General features: G+C 46.3%; 1 protein-coding gene across 2 annotated transcripts; it reads right to left on the bottom strand.

Annotated features, from left to right (window-relative positions):
* Window positions 1–137: 137 nt before the first annotated feature.
* Window positions 138–22,369, bottom strand: LOC144931295 (aldo-keto reductase family 1 member B1-like). Of its 2 annotated transcripts, XM_078855100.1 has the most exons (10): window positions 22,099–22,366; window positions 19,756–19,923; window positions 18,023–18,139; window positions 16,550–16,627; window positions 15,039–15,155; window positions 13,753–13,859; window positions 10,833–10,920; window positions 8,308–8,391; window positions 6,595–6,683; window positions 138–763 (listed from the first exon to the last, which is right to left on the bottom strand). In XM_078855100.1, exons 1-10 carry the CDS (start codon window positions 22,174–22,176, stop codon window positions 727–729), a joined length of 963 nt encoding a protein of 320 aa, XP_078711226.1. In that variant the 5' UTR covers window positions 22,177–22,366; the 3' UTR covers window positions 138–726. The 2 variants fall into 2 exon arrangements, with proteins under 2 accessions (XP_078711226.1, XP_078711227.1); XM_078855101.1 differs by lacking the exons at window positions 10,833–10,920; window positions 13,753–13,859 and having other exon boundaries at window positions 22,099–22,369.
* Window positions 22,370–24,818: the final 2,449 nt, after the last annotated feature.

Here is a 24,818-nt window from a genome sequence, read left to right as displayed (position 1 = left end):
ACATCCTCTAACGATCACTTTTTACTCAGAATCAGAATATGTATTATACCGGTGGAATCCGATGAGCTATAAAGCCCTCTTTCACAGATGTCACTCACGACCACGCACAAACACAGAAGAGGCCATCAGCCCTTTAATGTCTCCACAAGTCGTAAAGTCACAGTTCAATAGGTGCAAACGCTCCACTGCCACCTATGCGATTGTACCCGGGGGTGTGTGCACATTCAGTCGAATAAGCAGGTGCATGCGTGCAGGTCAGCGCGGATGTGTGTCTAGATTTCTGCGTGCGGGCGTGTGCAGTTGCGAACTGTTGTCTTATATGCAGACGCGTGCAATTGTGTGCATTTAGGTGGGATTTGTGCAACAAGGGGGTTGGTTGCTAATGCTGTGTCATCATCCCAGCGACCTCTGTGATTCTCAGCAGAGGCTAACACTGCAGTCGAGTGATATCACAACTACTTCTGGGCCCTCCCGAGGTAAACAACAACTCGACCGTTAATAAAATAAACATTAGCATTATCAGAAGAGGATTTTGTCTACGTTGGCGTTTATATAATTTATAACAAGACAAATTTATTCATAGGTGAATATGTAACGTTATGTTATCCTTGTAATGCTATTTCCTTTGTAAATGTAAGTATTTAGACGAAGCATATTGTCACGCATTGAAAGCGCTAACACGACAAATGAGAATTTTTTTTGCTGTTGCCGTATGAATTCATTCGTTCAACTGTCAAACGGATAGTTGGGGTGGCCAGAAGCCCTGCAAGACAAAACACAAAAACATCGTATCAGTATTAGTGCATGAGGATTCATATCAGCATTCGGCAAAGTGGGGAAAGATCACCAAATGCACGCAGACCACATTGGAGAGCGTAACGTGTAAAGCAGGGTGGCCAACCTGTAACAGACCGAGAGCTAAAGAGTGCCCAGGATTTCTGCAAAGAGCAAAGTGTATATATGTGTGTATATATTGACAGTTTTCGGCACAGCACGGGAGACATTCTTCACTACTGTGATAGCACGTTCCACGTCATGCCCCTTCAACAGAGCCACGTGTCGGTGGATTAAAGAGACGCATGCTGCTCGGGAGACGCCAGTTGGCCACGGCTGCTCTAAGGGATCAATTCCAATGTTGGAGGCAATGACCACGAAGCACGGATAGTTTCACACGAAGGCATTCCCACCCGATTCTAATCCCCACCCCACGTGAAGGCGAGCTGCCGGGATGGGAGGAAGAGCTGGGGACAGCTTGCAGGGTTGGGACAATATAGTGGAATGGCATCAGGACGTTCGGCAGATTTGTGAAGCCGATGCATAGATCTAGATTGAAAACCAATTTCTTCAGAACTTATTGTTGTTGTGTTTAGTTTGTTATCTTTCCCCCGCACCCCCGATTAGCACGGTTGGCAACATACGGTGCGAAAGATGTTCAACATATATCCATACATAGATGGATTTAGCATCCCAATTCTGACTTTGGTGTTTACAACAGGAGTATGTTTTATTTATTTTTGCTTGTCTTTTCCCACAATTTCATCCCAACTCGGCGTGGCGCCGCGAGACAGAAGCGTCGATTCAGATCTCTTGCAGCGGTGCAGTGCTCCGACCGGTGTCACAGAACGGTGTCCACGGGGAGGGGAATACCACAGAGCACGTGACCTCTGGTCTACACGCAGTAGGGGGCAGCACTTCCCCACTCGGTCTGCCGCCAAGAGGAGCAATGCTCCCATGATCCAGGTTTCTTTTGTTAGATCGCGGAAAGATAAATGTGTCGTTAAACCCGCCACCACCCGACACAGCCAACTAGTAAGGGTTGTCACGTAAACAGAACGTGGCCAATTCGTTACTAGTACAGCACACCGGTGTGTTGGAGAGCAAATACACAACATTTACAATCTGAGTACGACGTTTCGCCAGTAATTACAACTAGCTTCATCGGGCGACAGCCAGATTTGCCTTGATCTAACCCCCCCAAAAAACCTGTATTATGTAAGATATTGGTCGCGCAAGCCTGCGTGCTAAGTAGCAATGCTCGTTGCATAACAGTCGCGCTGATGTATGCTTCATACTGTACCCAGAGCTGGAAGGTATTCAGTGCAGAACCACATTTTATGTAATGGGTTTTTTGTGTCTGCAGAGTAATCGGCGACTTATCAGCTCGCTACATTCGAGAAGTCCGTTTAATTAACAGGTTTGACCACTCCAGTCACCCAGGAGAGAGCTTACAATTATTGTACCAGAACATGAACACGATACTGAGCTTGAAGGGCAAGAATATGAAGAGTGAGTAAATCATAGTAAGCAAACACAGCAGCACTGCAAGAGCGCCTTACATCAACACGGCGGATAAAAAATCAGCGCCAGGTGCTTCATGATTTTTCTCGTATCTGCTCATCAATTGTGGCAGTATATACGAGACTATGAATAGTATATGCAATGTTTGCCAATTCGGGCAATTGCATACTTAAAGGTTTACATGCTGCACTATCAAATAATAACACTACCTGTATTTAAAGCGGATAATTACTCAATGGTTATGTAAATTGTGGCGTATCCAATTATACTCGTGGATGGACAGCGTTGTGGTGGGGGGGGGATTTAAGAAACTTGCTGATTACACTGGTCAACAAAAGAAATTCTGGCTGGACTTTTGCAGCTGTTTTAGACTAATTTCAGGGTGCTGATTCCAAATCTGATCTCAGATTTGCTCTATCACATCATTTTTATGCTAGCGGCATACCCCATTTTCATTGATTTTAACCGAAATTAACTCTGTCACTAATGATTGCAAGTTGTTGCGAGTCAGTGACTGCTTTAGTGTTAAAATATGGTGCTGTATTTTTAGGATAGTGTGTTTATAATATCATTTTATGTAGATATCCACATTTATTTAATATTTTTCTTCTGCAATTTTTATTGAAAATGCAATATTTGATATCTCATAAACCTGATGTGATAGACAAAAACTGATGCCAGATTTGGAATCAGCACCCCAAAACTACCTTAACACCGTTGGAATACCTTATGCCAGAAAAAGTGTGTTGACCAGTGTTATTTAAGAAACTTTCTGATGATTTAAACTGCCGGGGGCGGGAGATTGAACCGGCGACCTCTGGATGGCACAGCACTGTGATTACCATTCCACCCCGGCAGCTTCATGAATTAAATCGCCTGAAGCTTATATAAACTATTATAATAAACTTGATTTATTTTTATTTTACCAGGTAAATGAGTTTTTGTTTAATATAAGCAACCACACTTTCTCGCTGATAAAAAAAAATACACGAAGCGTATGGATGTATACATACTTCCAATATCTCTTTGTACGTCATTTTTACGATGCTTTACGTCACTGTTGTTTAAGTTATTGAAATATATATGCATAACATGTAAGCATACTATATATCGTTTCAGCTGGCTGATTAAAGATATCGGTCACTTTTTCTGTTTGTTGTGATATAAGCAACATATCCTTGCATTTGCCCAGGTAGGTGGGAAGGCAAACGGCAACTTCTGATATAAGCACAGCTGCCATTGATCGTCACATCAGGTTTCTAGTGTATTCGTTGAACAGCCTATCTATCGGTGGAGCGGGGCATGGGGTAACCTCAATGGCAGACCAGCAAAATCACAGACAAGCAGTTTCCATGCGACGACTCATGTCCATCAAAAATTGATTACTAGGAAGGTCACGTTGTTTTCCGTGTTATCTGTCTTGTTAGCTACGGCAAGGACAAAATCACGTATTTTGAAACGTGGCAATTCCCTCTCGACGATTTAGCATTGGCTTGAACCTAACGACAGTCTAACAGTAAAGCTTCCTCCGAAACGTTCAGTTTTCACGATCGCGGTTTTTCAGCCCCCCCCCACCCCCTGAGGTGTTTATTCTGGATAAGTTTCAAATAAAAAAAATTTGGATATCATATTAGGATTTTAGGCCCAATTTTCTCAACACGTATATCTCCGGCTTCTCAATCCACATCTCCTACAATGTGCCCCTCTTCACTTCTATGGAGCGCCGTGGTGTTATCGCCCTCGCCTGGTATGCAGGAGGTTGTGGGTTCGATCCCAACACTGACGCCTGCTGTATATTTGGAGTTTGCGTGTCTCTCTCCCTGTGGTCGAGCGGACATTTCTCCGGGTCCTCCGGTTTTCCCTCCACATTTATAATCAACATTCTTTTAAATTTTTTGGCTGCGATAAATTTCCACGTGATAAGCCATTTCGTTCAGCTATCATTTGTGGCCAGGTCGCTTCTGAAAAAAGAGATATTATAGCTCAGTGAGTGTTGCCTGGTAAAATAAAAACAATAGTTTAGCTCCCCCCACTCAACACATCTCCCACGTTGCATTGGGGGTCGTGACACAACCCCCAATGGTAGCGCATTTACCATTTGTTCCAGAGATTCGCAGTTCGAACTTGACAGATCCACTGGTTAATACTGCATGTGTATTAACCGTAAAATGTGCACTGTCTGCTTCACAGTGGGCGTTCAAGATCCCCTGATGTCATTTGAAATGCATACGCCCTTGTATGCTGACGTCACGGTCCAAATTTGCCACATTGTTTTAAAGGTTAATCAACTGGTTATACACGCAACTAAAACTGCTACAGTCTATGGCTGTGAAACATAGCACCTCGGTGATAGCCTTGCACGATGATAATGACGTGAATGGCGAAGGTAACTAAATGATTCCCTGCTCCTCTCGTTCCCCACTCTGCACCCGCCTCCACCTCAGTCGCAGCGATGCAGCGCTCGCTAATGACACGGCCAGAGGGACGCCTCAAGCAAAAGCTGTCATGGCGACGTAGTGTTGGTGAAAGGCCGGCCCACGGAGATGGACATGGCGTGGAGATTTGTCGAGCGAGAGGCAAGAGATCCGTGGAGTGAGAGAGGCAGAGACGTAATGCGGGAGAGGCACGAGGTGCGAGGAGCCATGGCCGCGTCTCTGTGAGGTATCGCTAATGACGTCTAAGCGTTGAGCGAGATAATGCTACCACAGTAGAGACGGGGCACATTGCGGTCTAAAAAAAACCTCGCAACATAAGAAAGAGTTAGCACATGTATGGTGGGGGAAACGTCCCGAGGGATGCTTGGAGCAGAATAAAATTTTATTCTGGCGATGTGAAGCTTTTTGGGGCTTTAAAAAGGTGAGCTAGTTGTGTATAAATGACCGAAACGGACACACTTACTCTAGAGCTATTACATGCCAACACAGTTTGCATAACTTACGTGGTTGTGTACAACATGGGCATATGCACATGTAATGGGAGTGAGTTCAGTGTAAACAATATTCAAATTTGCACAATCACATTAGTCTCATAACACCAATATTCTGTAAACAAACAGTCCATATGTATTACCTAATTTGACAATTATGGGTGACTATTGTACCACAGTAAAATGCAGGAATAATATTACGTAATGTTGATGTTATGTACACCGCAATTTTATTCTAAAGTCACTTCCTAATAAACACAACCTTCACGCATCTTCCCCACCTCTAATACTCGAGTTATGTCCAATTACTCGGATTCTGTATACTGGAATTGACCACACAATTGTGTCATCATTTGATTGAAAGTTAATAACAAAAGAGCCAAGTTCTGAAGCCTGACATAATCAAAGGAGGGCAAGATTTTCTCAATAATCTTGGGATCAAATTTGATAAAATCTCTTGTCACTGGCACCAGTCAGATGGGCTGGTGGAATAATAATCCAAATAATTTATAGTTATTTCAGCGTTGTACCGTGCACTGTATTCTCACGAAGACAGAGAACGACTCGGAGGTACGAGGAGTAAACACAGACGAGTGGGAAGGTAGCAGCAGGTGGAAAATTCCCCCCCACCCCAAGATCTGCGGTCCTCTATATATGAAAGCTTTATCGCCAAATTAATGGGTGTTTACATGTGGAAGGAATCCGGAGAACCCGGAGGCAACCCACGAATGCAAGTGCAGCACGCCGTCACTTACAGATGGAACAGGTGGAGTCCAAATTTGCTGTAGAGATTCTAGCTGGCAAGCTAGAGTAAGGCACCTCCTCGACTTCCACGGGAAAGGGAGTTTTAACAACACTTGGAAGCAAGTCTGGACTGCGGCCGACGTCAAAAATAAACATCTCATACAGCGACCCTACCATCGAAGCTCACGGTTTCGACCTTCCACGCCGCCAATGGTCGACCATCAACCGAATCAGGACCGGGCATGCGGCTGATGTGGCCACATGACGACGCACAAATTGCGCATCAAAGATTCGGCGGCGTGCGAGTGTGCGGCCACGAATCCCAAACCATCGACCGCATCGTAAACACTTCGCCACTGCTGCCGGCTTCACTCCTTTAAAGGAGGAATGGAAGAGATCCACTCTGCGTCTGAACAGATAATCGAGTGGATAACAAGATCTAAAATGTCATCTTGAATCTGCTGCTATTAATTCATACGAAAGAAGAAGAAAACGTGTGTGTGACCCACCAACCCTCACTCCCCCCACAGTGCTGGATTACAGACTGGCGCCACCACCATCCTGGCTGAAAGGGGGCACACGAATGCTTTAGGTATTAAAAGGTGGCCACCGAGGTGCTGTCTTACGTGTCAGCGTCCCAGTCACAGGCTCGCCAGTCCCTCCGCAGGCCTAGCAGCTTCTTCGTGTCCTCCCCGTCCAGCGTGAAGTCAAAGCTCTGAAGCGCAAAGCAAGTGGCAGCAGAAATACGAAGATCAACCATGATTCGGGTCTGTGTAAAAAGGGACATTGTATTTTTTATGGCAAATACGAAATACTACTATGATGCTATCGCACTGTTGCGTAGGTTTTCGCCGCTGGGAGGAATATCTGTCTCGTGTGATTTCTGATTGTACCTCATTTTATTGAGCATGATAGCAATAGCAATGGGAGCTTCGATCGCAGCATGTGGAGCAAAATGTCGGACATCGTGCCGAACAATACGCGACACAACCCGAAAACAAGAGTAAGAGAAGTTGACTTAAGTCTGTGCATATCTATTGCTGGGTAGACAGAGGCATACTAATAGGGGTTTTCCCCTTTTTTCTGGCAACAAAACTGACACCTTTTGCAAGGAGTCATGTTTACATTAACCACAATACTTGCAGTCAAAATTTAAACAAAAAACAATACTCTGATAATGTATGCATTGTCCTTGAAACTGATTGGTCCACACCAGAGACAGCTTTCCAATCAGTCGGGTTCGTAGCGCAGTGCATTAACCCCTCTATACGCCCATGTTTGTGCGCGTGTGTCTGGAGGACTTGGGCCCGATTGATCAGCCAGGCCTGCAGATGGGGATGATGTCACAATGCTGTGGCAGCAGCCCCACGCTGCTCTCTTGCATTGATTGGCTGCTATTTGCGGAGCAGATATGGGTTCCGCCCACTCCTCCCAGCCAATCGGTGCCAAACTACGCTCGCAAGTGGAGTGGCATGACATGAGAGTTTCCACCAGTGGTAAAAAAAAAGTAGGCTCCCTTTGCGTGCAGAGGATGAAAATAATTTCACGGTGAGAGAGACGTGTAACTTTAAAGTTAGGCAGATGGAATGTGGTAGGAATGCATTGTGGAATGTGATCGGTAAGAGGAGGTTGTGATTGGTGAGTCAGGTGCAGAAGATGGAGTAGGAGGGCAGGGACAGGCCCTCGGGTGGGCACGCAGAGGTCGGTAAAATGGAGAAGAGCTAAATACAGATGGCAGTATACTGTAAAAGAGGCCCTTCATGGGGCGTCACGGTGTCCAGGAGATGTTGTCTCCCTCGCCTGGTATACAGGAGGAGGTTGTGGGTTTGATCCCGACCCTGATGACTGCTGCTGCTGTATATTTGGAGTCTGCGTGTCTCTCTACCCGTGGTCGTGTGGATTTTTCTCCGGGTCTTCCGGTTTTTTCCTCCGCATTTATAAACACGCATTTAGAGTATTTGGCTGCTATAAATGTCCACGTGACAAGCCACTTCGTTGAGCTTTCATTTGTTGGCAGATCACTTCTGAAAGAGTTACATAGCTCAGTGGGGCCTTGCCTAGTAAAATAAATAAAGTTTATAGTTTTATAGGCTGCAACAGTGCATGCGTTTAAGAATCTAACAGAAGGAAGAAAGCATTGTTGAGATGTGGTGGCTTCAACAGTATTTGTCACGATGGTATATTGGGCCTGTTTGGGTCTCGTGATTCAATTGGAACAGGGGTATATGTGGATATTGTGAACCTTGTTTCTGATTGTTGCTTGTAAAGGGTATCTCATGAGGGTTATCCCATCACAGATCACAGATGGTGGGGGGTGCATACCCAGGGTGTCAACCCACCTGGGCATTCTGCACAATCCGCGAGGGAGTGACGCTCTTTGGGATCACCACGATGTTTCTTTGAGTGTGGTAACGAAGCAGAACCTGAAAAAGAAAGAACAAAAATGAGTATCCAGAGTAACCACAACTAGTCAGGGTAACCATAACTAGTCAGGGTGACCACAACTAGTCAGGGTAACCAGTTGCGAGTGGCCTGAACCCATCCATGAATTGATGCACGTATGAATGTTTAATGGGAGTTAGTTTGAACATTTGTTGTATTTACGTTGAACTTATTTTGCACCGTATGCAGCCAACCGTGCCAATCGGAGGTAAATTGAATAATCCCACGTGATTTGTTAAAAGAAACATCACCCTATGTGTACTGAGTTTTTGGCCACCCTCTACACTGTCCAATCACTACCCGGGCTCAACGTCGCGTCGCTGACGGGATGTGACGACATCCACTGCTGTCATTGGCTGCTGCGGAGCTTCGTGCTGGTCAGCAGAGGGCAGCACAGCAACATCCATTGAATGGAAACATAAGAAATAGGTTTTACCCTTTCTGGCAATAAAACATGAGGTGTTAAATTTCTAGATCTGAAGTTTTCGTGACTGCAAGGATCCATACTCTTTGTTTTTTTTTTGGTAAAGTCACGTAGGTAAAAAATAAAAGAAAAAAGAAAAACAACTAAATTAAATCACGACGTTTCTGGCGCAACACAAGCGTCCGTCTTCAGGTGGGGACAACGTAGCGAAAGCACAACCGCTTAAGTGTGTCTAAGAGATGGACGCTTGCGTTGCGCCCAAAACGTCGTGATTTAATTTAGTTGTTTTCATTTTTTATTTTATTTTTCACCGACGTGACTTTACCGAAAAAACCAAAGAGTATAGGTGTTAAGATGTTCAAACACCAAATAGATATCTTTAGCAAGGAATCAAGTTCACATTAACCACACGTGCTTGTGGTGAACATGCAAGCACACATGCTCTGGTCATACATGGCAATGTTTTTTAAACTGATTAGCCTACTCCAGAGACGGTCTTCTTTGGGGCTTTGTCTCACCAGTGTCAAGGCCAGAGAACACCAAAAGGCGAAGACGACAAAGACGATGCACTATCAGGGAATTTATTTCCCCATTATACGACGCTACTCCTACGTCTATTTCACTTAATCCCACCATGAGTTATAAGTTTTCTCTACTAATTTTCGGGGGGGGAGGGGGAGGGGTGGGGGCACGTTCGCCAATAAGACATCATCAGTGTGAGAGCCACCACACATTTGAAACCATTGGGGGTTTGACAGCACCACGATGATGATGTTTTTACCATTTGTGTATTGTCGGTGGCCGCACGTCAGGTGCGGCACTAAATGCCATCAGGGGCCGCCAGTGGCCCCGCGGGTCTTGCAATGAAGGACACTGATTTATAACCACGGATGAGAAATTAATTTGTAATTATTATTTCCAGAGCAACTAAAAAAATCAAAGAACGGAACTAAAACATTCAAGAATGGGAGGCGATGTGGATTAGAACTTTATAAAGTACTTTTCCACATTTTTCCCCCCAATGACTTCGTCATCAAGATGATCCCATGAACGACTTCCGAGATCCTTGCAGTGACCTCTCGTCCATACTCGGGGCATCTGTCGTAGAGTTGCTCCTTCTACGACAGCCAAACCAACACATGTTTATAATTCTTAAAGCCAGAATGTTGCGAGATTGTTGTGTATGAAATCAATTGATTGATTTTCTTCATCATTTAACCCTTTCCCGTTGCGAGACGTCTGCAAGTTGCAAGGTGTGGGTGTCCCATTCATCGCTGAATCTCGAAACGCACAAGCGGTTAGCGTTACATTGATTTAGAGAGGCGTAGCACCGTCTTTAAAGACATTGTACTCACCGCAGAGAACTGTAGGGACACGACCACTGCACTCTATGATAGCTGGCGCCAAACTGAGCCACACGCACGGCCGTTTACTTCTGATTCCATTCAGAATCGATTCCGTTCCGATGGCGTAAGCGTATGTAATCGTAACGTCATCAGGACAGGAAAGGGTTAATTCTATGTTTCGTTTAATCTGCTAATCTAGCTCTTGAGGATAAAATAAATCAGATGAAATGTTGCCACATTGTGAAACATCTAATTTAATGTTTTTTTTCTCTACGTGGCCATTGGTAGCCTAGCTGAGACCATCAACTCACTACGCTTGACGTGAACGAAGGCCACTACACTTGAGACTGGTTTGGCTGTCGCGCGGCGGGCGCAGCTCGTGAGAGAGTGCGTTCCTGACCGTGTAACTGACGCATGCGGCACTATTAGAATTTTTTACAACTCCTGCCAAAAGCGATCACTTTCCACGGTGCGTTCTCTGACACAAGGGCAAAACAATGCCGGGATATTTCTGAGAGACTTCCGAATCGATTCTTCATCTCAAAATTCACGATGCAAATACCACAATTTTCGTATAAAAAAAAATCGGCTGTAATTTGGGTTCTGAATCGAGGCTATTCATACAGTGCGTGTATTTCCACGGCCCCGGTACCTGGGCGCTGGTCTTGCCATGTTTGCTACCAATGGCCTCCACGACGGTGTCCTGCAGGAGGCTGCACGGGTCATTCTTCTCGTTCTTACTGCACGCAGCACGCCACACGGCCACACCGCAATAACCACCAAAGTCTGCCACCAAGTGGCGGTGACGTCACCACAGCGATTATGCCAGGCTAGGGCCCCCTTGAGACCCCGTGAACTGTCTCGAAGGCTCGATGGCAGGAGGTCACGGGACAGGCCCAGGTGCCATAGGTTGACCGACTGAGACGACTGGCAGATGCACAACCTGTGCTCCCTATTGTGTCAGACACGGTCACACACACACACAATGACTCCCGTATCGCCTTAACAGACTCTTGAGGCAATTCCTTTTAGTGAGCACCTTTGAAGGCCGGCACGACACACGAGGCGGTGGGTGGCCAACACCACCCCCTTTGTCTCCCTCGTGGCGATGTTTACACATTGCACGAGGTACTCATTTGAGGCTGAGTCGACCTAGGGAGGGCCCAGGACCGGTTCAGATAATCGTCATTGGTGTTGGCTGTGAGCGGGAATCGAACCTGGGTGGCCAGATTCGTAGTGCAGCGCGCTAACCGCTACACTACCGCTCCCCATTCCCCACACTGGGTCACGCACACACGCTTGGCTGGTATTCAGTGGTGGCCGGTGCGTAAATATATTGGTGGGGCACGACACCTCATGGTAGCAGGGCAAGTGGGGAGGAGGAGGGGAAGGAAGGGGGCGGAGGAAGGAGGGTGAGGAAGGGGGGGTGGTGTATGCACTCTGAAATCTCTATACAGGGACTCCTCTACTTACGAACATTCGACTTACAAACTTTCAGAGATGCGAACAAACCTGTCCGTATGTCCAGTTGCCTGTTCGGACTGAGAGGCGTAAGTTCAACCAAACCCAATCGATGAATCATTAGTTCAACTACTGCGCAATAGATGGCGGTGGTGGTATCTACATCTGCAGAACCAGTGTCATCTAGATTTACAGGAGATTATTAAACTTTTAAAGCCATTCCCCCTCTTTCGTGTACACGCCGTACAACATGTTGGAATCGACAGAAGTTGGACTTACGAACAAATCGACTTACGAACAGACTTCTGTAACCTAACTCGTTCCTAAGTAGAGGAGTCCCTGTAATGAGGTAACAACTCACATTAGTCAACGAGGACAATATATATTATAATGTGCGACGTTTTGTGCAATGACCCTACGGTTTTTTTTTACTTTTAAGGCTTTGAAGAAAGGACATTGCCTGAAATGTTGTCTTTTATATACGTTTTATATTTTTGTTTTCATTTTAAGGCAGCAGTGTTACTGTTGAATGTGTTGGGAGTGTTTTATTATTTGTGCTTGTGCACCCCTGCGCCATGGCCGCATCAGCAGCAGCATCACCACATAACCTGATAATTATGAGCAGGTGAGATTTGTATACATCCAAATAAACCGTGTGAACAGAGCTGCTAGAGCAGGTGAGCAAACTGTAATATTTATATAGAGTACGACAATCTACATCAGGGACTGTGTGTTGTCTTGGTGTGGTCTGGTACTGTGTTTGTTGTTTTTGCAGCCTTGCCCAATTTTTATAAATCGTACTTATACAATAAATACAAGCATTAGTTATTTATATTTAGTAACTTACCATTTGCTTTATTTTGCACTTCTATCGTTTGTTGTATCGTTTACTGGACATCTGTGAAAAAGAGCTTCATAGCTCATCGGATTCCTCCTCCAGTCTAAATCAAGACTCTGAATGTTGCTCTCGACCAGGCACACAATTTCACCTGCCCAATATATCTCTTCATAAAGACACTCGATACCAGATCAAGATGGCTACGGATCTCTGTCCCCCATACTCCTCCTTAACCTCCCTGTTGATTTCGACTCCACTGATCATTCCATCTTACTGGAATGCCCGCACAACTCTGCAGGCATGTCTGGCACAATTCTCTCCCGATTCCACTCTCCCCTTTCAAAAGTGCTACTATGCCTGCATGTCTCTGCAAGGGGTTATCTTCCCACAAACCCACAAGGGATGATCCTCAGCCCGTTTCGTTTCTCATTCTGTCTCCCTCCACTTGACAGAGCGTATTTTCGTCTTTACCAACGACCCTAGTTTCATGCTCATGACCACCAGGCTCCACACATCCATTGATCACAGACTCAACCTCAGGGTCCACTCTCGCATCCTGCCCTGAATGGGTCTCATCTCGGATCGGTTTAAATCTCTTCCAGCTAGACATTGCCAAAACCAAATTCACAAAACCAAAGTCATCTTCGATGGCAAGAAGTCTACTGTGAAAAGAGATTCAAGTTTAAGTGTGCTCCTCCTAACTCTGATATTACGCTGGCAAAAAGTATCCGAAACATGTGTAGTGACATGGAATGGGTCACTATGGTGCATAGCGCTGGTTGCTGGCAGAGAAAGGGATCTGTGGTTGCAGCAGCCCTGTCTGTCAGCAGGTCACGTGATAAGCAGAAAGAGGGATGTAGGGCAAAGGTGATGGGGGGGGGGGCACGTGAGGGAAGCCCGGAAACCCACTAGTAGGTTCTAGAAGGGGAGCGTGGCCGGGGCGGAGCAAGGCCACGCCAGGAGGATAAAAGGGGACCCCGAGCAAAGCTTCAGGGCTGTTGCTTGGGAGTGGAATCCTGACGGGCTGCTGGAGTCTTCGTCACCATCTTCACATTCTCGGCGTTGTCAGTCAGGCAGTCTGTGAGCTGTCCTGACTGAAAGTGAAGTAACCCCTTGTACCCTGTGAAGGCTATAATAAATGGAGTGCCTCATAATCCTCGTATCTCTGAGTGTATCACTACACATGGAAAAGGTCTCTTGCAATTTCGAAACCAGACTATGAACAAGCTAAGATGTGAGCAGCTTAAGAGACACCAATTAGGGTAGCACTCACAATTCCCTGTCAGGAGAGCCAAACGGACTGTAGGCTGTCAGCACGACATTGTTCGATTGGCAAAACTCGATCAGTTCGGGCTGCGGCAGGTACGGATGCAACTCCACCTGCACAGGCAATAAAACGCACACGAGTTTGGAAAAATCATGCGTACGCATGGATTCTGCAACACTTTCCACCGTGCGCCTGTCTTCGGCAGCAGTGATGGATCAGTGCAGAAGTCAAAGGGCAGCTGTCAGGCAAAACACGTTGGCATTATTTGCAAATACTAGCACAGTACTTAAAAGCTTTGGTTTGCATCTCCAAGTTTGGGGCCACCCTTTGAACAATTTGGCCAGTCTCCTCAAGGATAAATAGCTCATAGCAAAGGAACTGTATGCTAATGTCAGGAGGGTTCTTGTGACCCCATGCTGCAGATGGACACACGGACATAGAGAGCTGATGCATCAATGCTTTCAACCGGAGTTGGAAATTATTACAAAACAGAGCAGTCTTCAAACACAAACCGTTGACCCTATTGAGCAATGAGAATATTAAGGGTCTGTCCACAAGAGAAAATGTGCATTACGTTACATTGTAAAAAGTCAGAATATTGTACTCGATTTCACAACTTCACTTTACGACTTTAAAAAAGCCAATTGACTTTTGTACCTCTGGGGCTCCAGCTATGACCACGTGATGCCGTATTCCTGTGCCCCCTGGTAACTGGCCTCCAGAAAACATTTCAATGGCTACATCATTCAGAACTGTTGTTGTACTGCATCGGCGGCCACGTGAAATTATCGTAATTGGACTCTGCCAACTTAGGACCAGTCCAGAAAAATATCACATGAACATTGGCTCAGGTCCCTATGTTCAATAAGCAATGAAGGGTCCGTGGGACCCTCAATGTTAATGTCACACCCCCATCTAGGGTTGCCACCTGTCCTGCTTTTCCCAGGATCGTCCTCTTAGTGAAGGTGGCTACGCTGGGAAATCTGTACGTATTCCCAGGACAGTAAAAGTCCTGATTATTGTCAACTACGTAATAATACACCAATCAAGACAATGCATTCACAGGCGGCTGATGGGATGTATTTTGAATGTGGACAGACGAATATGTGAAGGAGAAATGTTGTCCGCCTAATTATTTTGTCATTTACACGTAGTTCTCCCATCTTCTGTAATTGTGATATTTTCTTCTCCCTCCCGGTACGTCCCCGTTGTTTTACACTTCAGGGGTGGCAACGCCGCTCATCACGTGGCGAGTCGTAACTCGCGTTGTATTGACGACTCCTCAGCCTCACCTGGTTCACCGCTGGCTTGATCGTGGCCACTGAGAGCAGCCGCTGCAGCTGCGCAATGTTGAAGTTGGAGACGCCAATGGACTTCACGAGGCCTTCCTTCACAAGCACCTCCATTGCCTGCGCACACCATGACCACCGCCTTCAGCACATGCGCTGTCGACAGCCCACGTGACGCCAGGTTGCTAGATTGTGTGATATCGGAATACTGGATGATTCTGATGAGCTATGAAGCTCTGTTTTACAGATGTCCAGTAGGGGCGGGTCAAAACGTTACAATAGCAAATAACACAAAACACGATAGGAGTGCAAAGTATACAACATTTAAGCAAATCACTAAAAGAAATAAAAATAAACTATTTTTATTTTACCAAGTAAAGCTCACTGAGCTATTCGCTTCTTTTTCAGAAGCGACCTGGCCACAAACTATAGCTCAACGAAGTGGCTTATCACGTGGAAATTTATAGCAGCCAAATAATAATCTAAATATCAGATAGTCTACATCTCTGGCAGAGCAACATGTTGCATATCCAACCATCACATATCTGCCCAGACCAAGAAGGAGCTATATAACTCCATCAGCACAATTCCTGCAGGAATCGCGATTCTTCTATGCGTGATTCCCATATTAAAATCTTCATTGAGATTAACAGTATTCTGGCAGGGGTTTGCCATGAAAAGTGTTTGGATTCTATTGTAGTTATATTGCAAATCCAACTTCGTTCAGCTTTGGCTATGCTTAGCTTAACCAATCATTGGCAAATTTAGCTTGCAAGAATGGGAAGTCAGGTTGATATCACGTAGCCAGAATCATCATTACAAGGCATTGCCGATGCTATGAGTGTGAAATTGCCTCCATTCCACCCATATACCTGCGTGGCATTCAGGCAAGCAGGAAGGGCCCCATGAGGCCTCGACAGCCTAGCAGAGGCCGATCCAGTCACAATCCTTAACCCGCGCCCATCCACCAACATACATATAAAACATATACTCTTCACAGGTTATATCAAGTAAACCCTGCAAGGGATGATGGCCTGTTTCTGTTCTGGTTATTATAATTTAAGTAAAGAGTCCAGATAATTAAAGCAGGGGAAAACACATTCCTGCGGAGAGAGCTGGTAGGAACATTGGGTTGCTCGGTCAATGGCCAGGGTCAACGGCGGCGTGGTGCATTCCGCAAATATGGCCGACTGTGAGGGCGGGTACAAGCCGGCGTGAGTAGGTTAAAGGTTGAGTTTTAAAAGGACACCACGGGGTGACCAGCCCCTCCCCACCCAGCCCCACCCCTCCCACCCCCACTCAGCCCCACCCTCCCCACCCAGCCCCTCCCCACCCAGCCCCTCCCCACCCAGCCCCTCCCCACCCAGCCCCTCCCCACCCAGCCCCTCCCCACCCAGCCCCTCCCCACCCAGCCCCTCCCTCCCCACCCAGCCCATCCCTGCACGATGGACGGACACAATAATCCCCTGTGGGTTGGTGGAACCAGTGGGTTCCTACCAGTCATATACCCTCACCTTCCAAGTGTCCACATAATCCACATCTGCTGCCAGAATTTTTCCATCCTTAGTTGGCCAGAGGTCATCACCTTCATTCTGCAGACACAGAAACCAACGTGCAACATCTACTCCACACACGTAAAGCATCACACGGTCCTACGTTGAAACACATGTATCAAACTGTTGGGAAATATCAACCATTTGGCAGCCAAAGGCAGCTGAATACCATAGCAAGTTTTGTACAGAAGCCATCACGAATACGATCATGTATCGGTCAGACATAACAAACACAGTCAAACTTTTGAACGCAAGAATTTGATGTGTGGGTCCAATTTTTTTTACAATATAATTATGAAAATAAATCTCATTTAGCTATAATTTTTCACGTAAAAAGTTAAAAGGTGCAGCCCTGCAATTTCCTGCTCAAGCCACTGCTGGCAATAGGGCCTCCACCACAGGGAGCTATAAAGCTCCTCTAGAGGCGATTTGGGTCTATTCTATGCTGGGCAGACATCTTGAAGGAGGATTCATACTCTTAGGTTTTTCGGTAAAATCACGTAGGTAAAAAATAAAAAAATAATAGAAATAATAATCTGATGACGGAGACTCGTGTTGCTTCCGAAACGTCGTGATTTATTATTTTATTTCTATTATTATTTCTATTATTTATTATTATTTATGTTTTACTTACGTGACTTTACCGAAAAACCTAAGGGTATGAATCTTGAAAGAGGTGGGAGGACTCACATTTGACCCCACCACACACGACATACCAATCGACTTGACTCCAATGTATCCATTTTTACTGCTGAGTGGACAAAGGCAGGGGGATTCAAGTAACTTGCCCCAATTGTTTCAACTTCCGTGCCAGGAGATTGAATTGAACAGGCGGCCGACTGGATTACTCGTGTCCAGCGTGCTGACTATTTGGATCGTTCTTCCTTCTGATGGAACACTCTTCTGATATTAGGAAAACACTGGAGCTTTGCACTTTTAAATCTCGACTGAAAACTCATTTCTTTCTAACTGCTTTTCGTGTTTAGTTTGTTGTCCTTACCCCGCACTTGTGATGAGCACAGTTGGCTATGTACAGGGTGAAAGCAATTCAACATACATACACATTACACCTCAGCAGCACCACTATTCGGCTCAATACCGAGAAGCTACTGGGTATCGGACCAAGTCACAGTGAAGGACAAATAGCACACTTGTTTTTTTTTACGTGAAAAAATGTATGTTACAATAATAACAAAAACGCAGTGAAGATAACGAAATTAAAACATTTCTTTTTTAATTCATGAAAACAGAGAGAGAGAGAGATGCGGTCATATTCGAGAAGGCAACGTTTCACGAATAAAGAACAAATACACCATGGCCACAGTCGCTGAGGCGACCGCACCTCGCCAACGATTTCTACCCTCCGCCAGATACCGCAGCTGCTGCACAGGAGACGCACAGATCCACACCACACTGACGGAGAGAGGTGCTCACCTTAAATGCCATGGGGGAGTGCATCAGAAAGAGGTCCAGGTAGTCAAGCTTCAGGTCCGTCAGGGTCTTCATGAACCCGATCTTCACGTCTGCTGAGGCGTGAAACTTGCCCCAGAGCTGCATAACACGTGCGCACACACAAAGACGAGGATCTCCCATGTAGCCATACAGGCTATTTGGGCAAGTGCTGTTAGCGAGTAGTACCCATGAATGCCAGAATGGAGCATGAGAGCGAAGTGTGGTGTGGCCAGCACTACACTCAGCCACCTTTGTCTTCCCAGTGTGATGTTTACACACCGCACTGGGTGCTCATTTAAGGATGAGTCGACGCAGGGCTGGCCAAGGACTGGTTCAGATAATCGCCACCGATGTTAGCCATGGCCGGTATTAGAATGCAGGCTACCAGGTTTGTAGCGCAGTGCTTGAACCACCAGGCAACCGCTCCACCCCAGAAAACGAAAACAAAGATCCCCCATACAGCCTTAACAGACTGTAGGGGCAAGTGCTGTTAGCGAGCACCTATGAAGGCCGGCACGGCACACAAAGGGGTGGGTGGCCAACACACACCACGCCCGGCCGCCTTTGTCTCCCCAGTGGTGATGTTTACGCATCGCACCAGGTAATCATTTAAGGCTGAGTCGACCTGGGAAGGCTACGCTTCTCCCTGTGAAACCAAATGGCCTCGGCTCAGCTTGCCCCTTGCATAAGTTTAAGATATTATGCTTCAGGGACACAGGACACGAGAAACTGGTTGTTGAACTGGTTCTCTCTGTGTCCCATTACCGGAATGAACCTCTCTCCTCGTGCTGAGCTGGAAGCATGGTAAATGTAAACAAGTGGATTGAATAGTTACTTTAAAACAACTGAAGCGCACTTATATCACTCATTGTGCGAAAGAAGTTCAAAATACACACATTTTGAGAGCAAAACAATTGGCCAATTGTCCTTCTTCTTATTATTACTATTTATGATTCTACTTATTTGCCAAGAAAAACCTCACCGAGACGAAAGACTCTTTTTTTCAGGAGAGGTGCTGCCAAGCTTTTGCAGGAGTGAGGGTTGACCGCTGCCATGTACAATGCTAATTGAGAAATTTGCAGGCACAATTTCTTTAAACGTGGCAAATTTGCACCTTCACCCCGGCACGCAATGGCACCACTCTCGTTAAAGGCGTCACGGGATCCTGAATGCAATGTGGAAGCGTCAGAATTGGGGAGACAAAGGTGGCCTGGCACAGCGTTGACCCCTCACCCCCTCGTGTGCCGTGCCGGCCTAGTGCAGGGACTGTGGTACTTACGAACTTTCGACTTACGAGATGCGAACAAACCTGTCCATATGTCCAGTTGCCTGTTCGGACCGAGATTCGTAAGTTCAACTGCCGCCATCTATGAGTCGATGTTCAACTACCGCGCAATAGATGGCAGTAGTGGCATCTACATCTGCAAAATCTGCAGAACCAGTGGCATCTACATCTACAGGAGATTATAAAACTTTTAAAGCCATCCCCCCTCTTGAGTGTACACGCCATACAACATGTTTGGAATCGACCGGAGTAAAGTTGGACTTGCGAACAAATTGACTAACGAACAGACCTCTGGAACCTAACTCGTTCGTATGTAGAGGTGTCCCTTTATCCACCACGGTTAACACACTCGCGGGATTAATCCTGGGCGGGGCGGCCTCCACGAGAAACGAGGGGGCCACCGGTGCTACCGCCGTGGGCCACACGTCACCTTGCTGACGATGAAGAGCTGCTCCCTCGACGCGACCTTCTTGGCGAGGCAGGAGGCGATGCCGGCCCCGACCTCCGCCTCGTTCTCGTAAACGAAGGCGCCGTCCACGTGGCGGTAGCCGGCAGAGATGGCCGCCTCCACCGCGGCGCGCACCTCTCCTGGCTTGGACTGCACAACAACACGGGAAAGGGAGAGGGGGTCTCCTAATTTCGCCATCCGAATCGCTCAAAAACAAATTGTGCGGTTGGCGATGCCGATGCTGCCCTCGCTGCTGCGTTGGCGCACGATTAACGCCAAATTTAACATTCGTCAAGGCCACCGCAGCCTTAAAATGGGAAAAATATTTAATAGTCGACGTTTTGGGCGAAGGACCCCCTCCATATACTTTGCATTTGTGCGTCATGTCAGAGCTGAAGACTCACTGACATAACTTTACATTTCTAGATATGTTTACATTTGTGCCTATACCGCAGTCTCTTGCAAGTGGGATATGCGACTTTGTAGAGTACTTTACGACGTGACGGTAATTAATAGACGTGGGGTTACCTGTCCGCAGAGGGCAGTGCAGCAGCAAACTGTTGGACTAACTTCCAGTTTCTATGCTCCCCACCTTCCACAACCTGCCCTGCCCACCATGGTGAAGTATGGTCAGACAACGACCCCAGGACCCACCACGGTTGGGAAACCCTCATCCAGAAATGGATGGACACAAGGGCTGTGTGGTGCGTATGTTGAACTTCTTTCGCACCGTACTTAGCCAACCGTGCTAATCGGAGTTGCGGGGGAAGGACAACAAGCTAAGCACAAAAATTAGTTTGAAAGGAATGAGTTTCCAATCCTGATTATGCAGTACGGGCAGTAGAATCCATATCCATCAACTACTAAGGACACTCACGTTCACTCTTTATCAAGTACGGAACAACACAACTATAATCGTACTCTTTTGTTATTGGCCTCTGGGCATCTTGGTCACCGTGCTCGGCAACTGTTATTTAAATAAACATATATTGTATTCGTCAACAATATGGTACGTAATCAGTTTTATTTTAGGTTATATGTTGGAATCATTTCAACTATTTAAATGTAACCCTGCACCATCTGACAGAGTCAATCAAATCAAGTTGTCACGTGGGCAAACATCCCAGTTTATTTATCAGAAAAACTAGCAATGATGAATAGCAAGCATCATTTGCAAAAAGAATGTATCGTTACTTTAACAACACCAAGAAGGTAAGTGTAAACCTTGGCCATGCTACGATTCAGGGTCTGGCATCTCTGCTGCAGAAAAGTGCAGTCTCAAAAAGGAATGGTGTAAATGATAAAACTCGCACCCACCCAACTTTCTGCAGTTAAGAGTGCAAGCGTGATGTCTCCATAAGCTTTGCTTCGTTCAAAAGTGGCACAACGAGTTGTGACGACCACGCGTGCAGGGCCCCATCCCCACGGCAAGCTCAAGTCAACCTTGCACAGCTTAGCACGTAGACTTTCGCGACCAATATTCTCACCATAATAGATTTACTTTCGGTTAGATCGCATGAATATAAATCCGTCGCTAAACCCGCCACCACCCGACACAGCCAATCAGTCAGGTTCTGCACACCTGCGTGTTGGAGAGAAAAACCCACAACCTTTACCATTCGAGTACGACGTTTCGTGGGTTGAACGATACATTCAAACTAGATTCGAAGCTTTCGTGACTGCAGGAATGACTCTTTGATTCTTTCGGTAAAGTCACGTAGAAAGAAATTAAATAATAATAGAATACGACGTTTCTATTGCAACACAAGCAACCGTCATCAGGTAAGAATGACTGAGAAAACAAAGTAAAGTGATAGGTTTTACCCTTTCAACTGGTACAAAAACTGACACTATAAAGGTGTCAGTTTTTGTACCAGTTGAAAGGGTATAAACCTATCACTACTTTGCCACTGGTAAAAGAGGTCTCATAGTGTAAACAAAATAAACTTAGAAATATAATGCAATACAACACAGAGAGTCAGCTAACGCAACAGTCAACACCCCACCTGGTTGATGGCGTTCTTCCAAAGAATGCTAAATTTGAGAGAGACAAAACACAGACACGGAGACACACAGACAGACACACAAGCAGAGAGAGAGACACACAGAGAGACACACAGAGAGAGACACACACAGACACACAGACAGACACACAAGCAGAGAGAGAGACACACAGAGAGACACACAGAGAGAGACACACACAGAGACACACAGACAGACACACAAGCAGAGAGAGACACACACAGAGAGACACACAGAGAGAGACACACACAGAGACACACAGACAGACACACAAGCAGAGAGTGTCTCTCTGTCCATCGGTACCTTCCACGTTCCGAGGCCGAGGAGGGGGATATCCACGCCGCTGCTGAGCCGCGTGACGGCTGTGGTCACGCTGGTCATGGCCACGTAGTGCACAGAGAGAGAGAGATGGGAGAAAGTCAAACTTTACTTATCACTTGTGGAGTAAGTCAAAATCAGCGAGCAACGCTCTGGGTTGGCCTGCTAACAATGAAACACAATTCTCTGAATCATCGCGTCTTCAATGCGAACAACCACGGAACAGCTCCGCCCTGAACCGCGGCTCCACCCTTCACCGCTCCCAAGGGCGGCAGTCGCCGGGTGCTGCTTGCTTAGGGCACTTGACCCAACATCCTGTCAAAGGCTACACGGGGGAGCTTTGGCTTTGTATGACACGCAGCGGTGTGGGGGAGCGGTGGTGCAGCGGTTAGCGCGCCGCGATTCCCGCTCGTGGTCCACCCAACACCGGCGACGATGATCCGAACCGGCTTCCCCTCTAGGAATGAGTAGCTGTTTGCGGTGTGTAGTCAGCATCGGGGAGACAAAGGCGGCCGGGCGTGGTGCTGGCCACCCCGCCCCACCACGTGTGTGCCACAGTGCCGAACCTTTCACGAGCGAGCTGCTTTGCCACTCACCGCTCTCATCACTTTTTCAGTTTTTATTTATGAGGTGGAGCCCTGTGAGCCGTGAAGCTCTTGACTCGGGTGCAACCGCAACAAAACAAATCGTGAACAAAGAAACACCTTAAAGTGACGTTTCGCAACAGAAACATCCAAGAAACAACCGTACATCACCGCTGTGTGCAAAGATCCCAGTGGGATGCAAGTCGAACAATAACAACCATAAGACAATTGAGAAAAAATTATCAGGCGAACTCCGTACTTCAACAACACAAACATGGCTTAACCATACATTTTGGAATATCACCATAAGGAAGTTATAAAAACAATGTAACAGTGATAATAGGGACTGTGATTCAAATGTAACAATAAACTATAGACATAACATGTACGACCAAACTTTGCAGCCAATGCTGGCAGCATGAGTCACTCCACTTGGCCACCGACAGACAACCTTGTTCAAGCCCTAATGGGGTCCTGGGGGAATCATTTTGCCAGTAGCTCCCCGACTGAACAATAAAACTAGACTTTTACCCTCTCTGGCAATAGAACGGGAGGTGTAAAGATGTTCAAACACCACGAAAGATACCTTATATAGCTATACAAGGCATCAAGTCTGCATTAAGCACACATGCTTCTTGTGGCAAAACATGCCAACAAATATGCTCTGGTAATATCTGCCATTGTCTTTCAAAGTGATTGTCCTACACCAGAGACAGCCTTCTTTATAGCTGCTCAACCCGAGCTGGTCATCCTCTAATAGTGATAGGTTTTTACCCTTTCAACTGGTACAAAAACTGACACCTTTATACAAGGCATCATGTTTGCAATAACCACAACACAAGCAGTCAAAATGCAAACAAAAAGAAACAACTCTGATAATGATATGCACTGTCCTTGAAATTGATTGGTCCACACCCGAGACAGCTTTTCTTAGAGCCTAGACTCCATTGGTGTTGGACCAGATGACGCCAAAAGGCGCGTAGTGTTGGACCATTATCAGAGTTGTTTATTTTTGTTTGCATTTTGACTGCTTGTGTTGTGGTTATTGCAAACATGATGCCTTGTATAAAGGTGTCAGTTTTTGTACCAATTGAAAGGGTAAAAACCTATCACTATATTTTGCCACTGGTAAAGGAGGTCTCATCCTCTAATACTTGCATTGCCTTTGTACTCCCTTCGAGATTTGAAGTTTTCGTGACTGCAATGATCCATACTCTTTGGTTCTTTCGGTAAAGAAAAGAAAATGTTATTTTCTACCTAAAAATAAAATTTATTTTCTGCCTAAAAATACAATTTTATTTTCTACCTAAATTTTTTATTTTATACCTAAAAATAAATTTTTATTTTCTACCTACGTGACATTACCGAAATAACCAAAGAGTATGCCTTTATACTGTTTGCCTCTTGGCGTTCTCTGGCCTGCCACTGATGGCCAGACTGGGCCCTAAAGAATGCGGTTGTCTCTGCTGGTGGTGGCCAAATAGTTTCAAAGACAACGCCCATCATTATCAGCGCATTTTTGCGTGCACGTTCACCACACGCACTGTGTGTGGTCGATGCAGACTTGATTCCTTGCAAAAGGCGATCTATTTGGTGTTGACTTTCTGAACACCTGTTGTTTTATTGCCAGAAAGGGTAAAAACCTTTCTTTAATTTTTGATACTGGCAAAAAAGGTCCCATGATAATTCACTAACTGCCGATGCACGTCACCGCATCCTGATGATGTTGTTGCAGAGATCGATGATCATCGCTGTTCGAGTCGTCCTGTTCATGGAATTCGTTACTCAACAGAGGGGGGCCGCGTGAAGGCTGCCTGCCGATCTTCCTCAGCATCCTGATGGGCCCGTGTCGAGTGGCAGCTGTCCCCACCTGTGTTGTTGTTGTTGTCGTTGTTGTTGCGGCAGCACACAACTTGTGCACGGTCCGTGGACAAGGAGGCTCGTAAAGGACACTGCCACCGGACAGTTTGGAGGCAGTCGCCCTCCAGCAACAACAAAGGGCTGAGGAGCGACGCTCACAACAACGAGCGGAATGCCGGGCGGATAAAGTGCAGCAAGTTGCATCTGGCAGTGATCTCAGTCAACCTGTGGCACCTGGCTCTGTCCCGTGACCTCCTCCTG

This window comes from Lampetra fluviatilis, chromosome 4 (genome assembly GCF_964198595.1).
Source record: "Lampetra fluviatilis chromosome 4, kcLamFluv1.1, whole genome shotgun sequence".
NCBI lineage: Eukaryota > Metazoa > Chordata > Hyperoartia > Petromyzontiformes > Petromyzontidae > Lampetra > Lampetra fluviatilis.
This window is presented reverse-complemented; position numbering and strand designations above follow the sequence as displayed.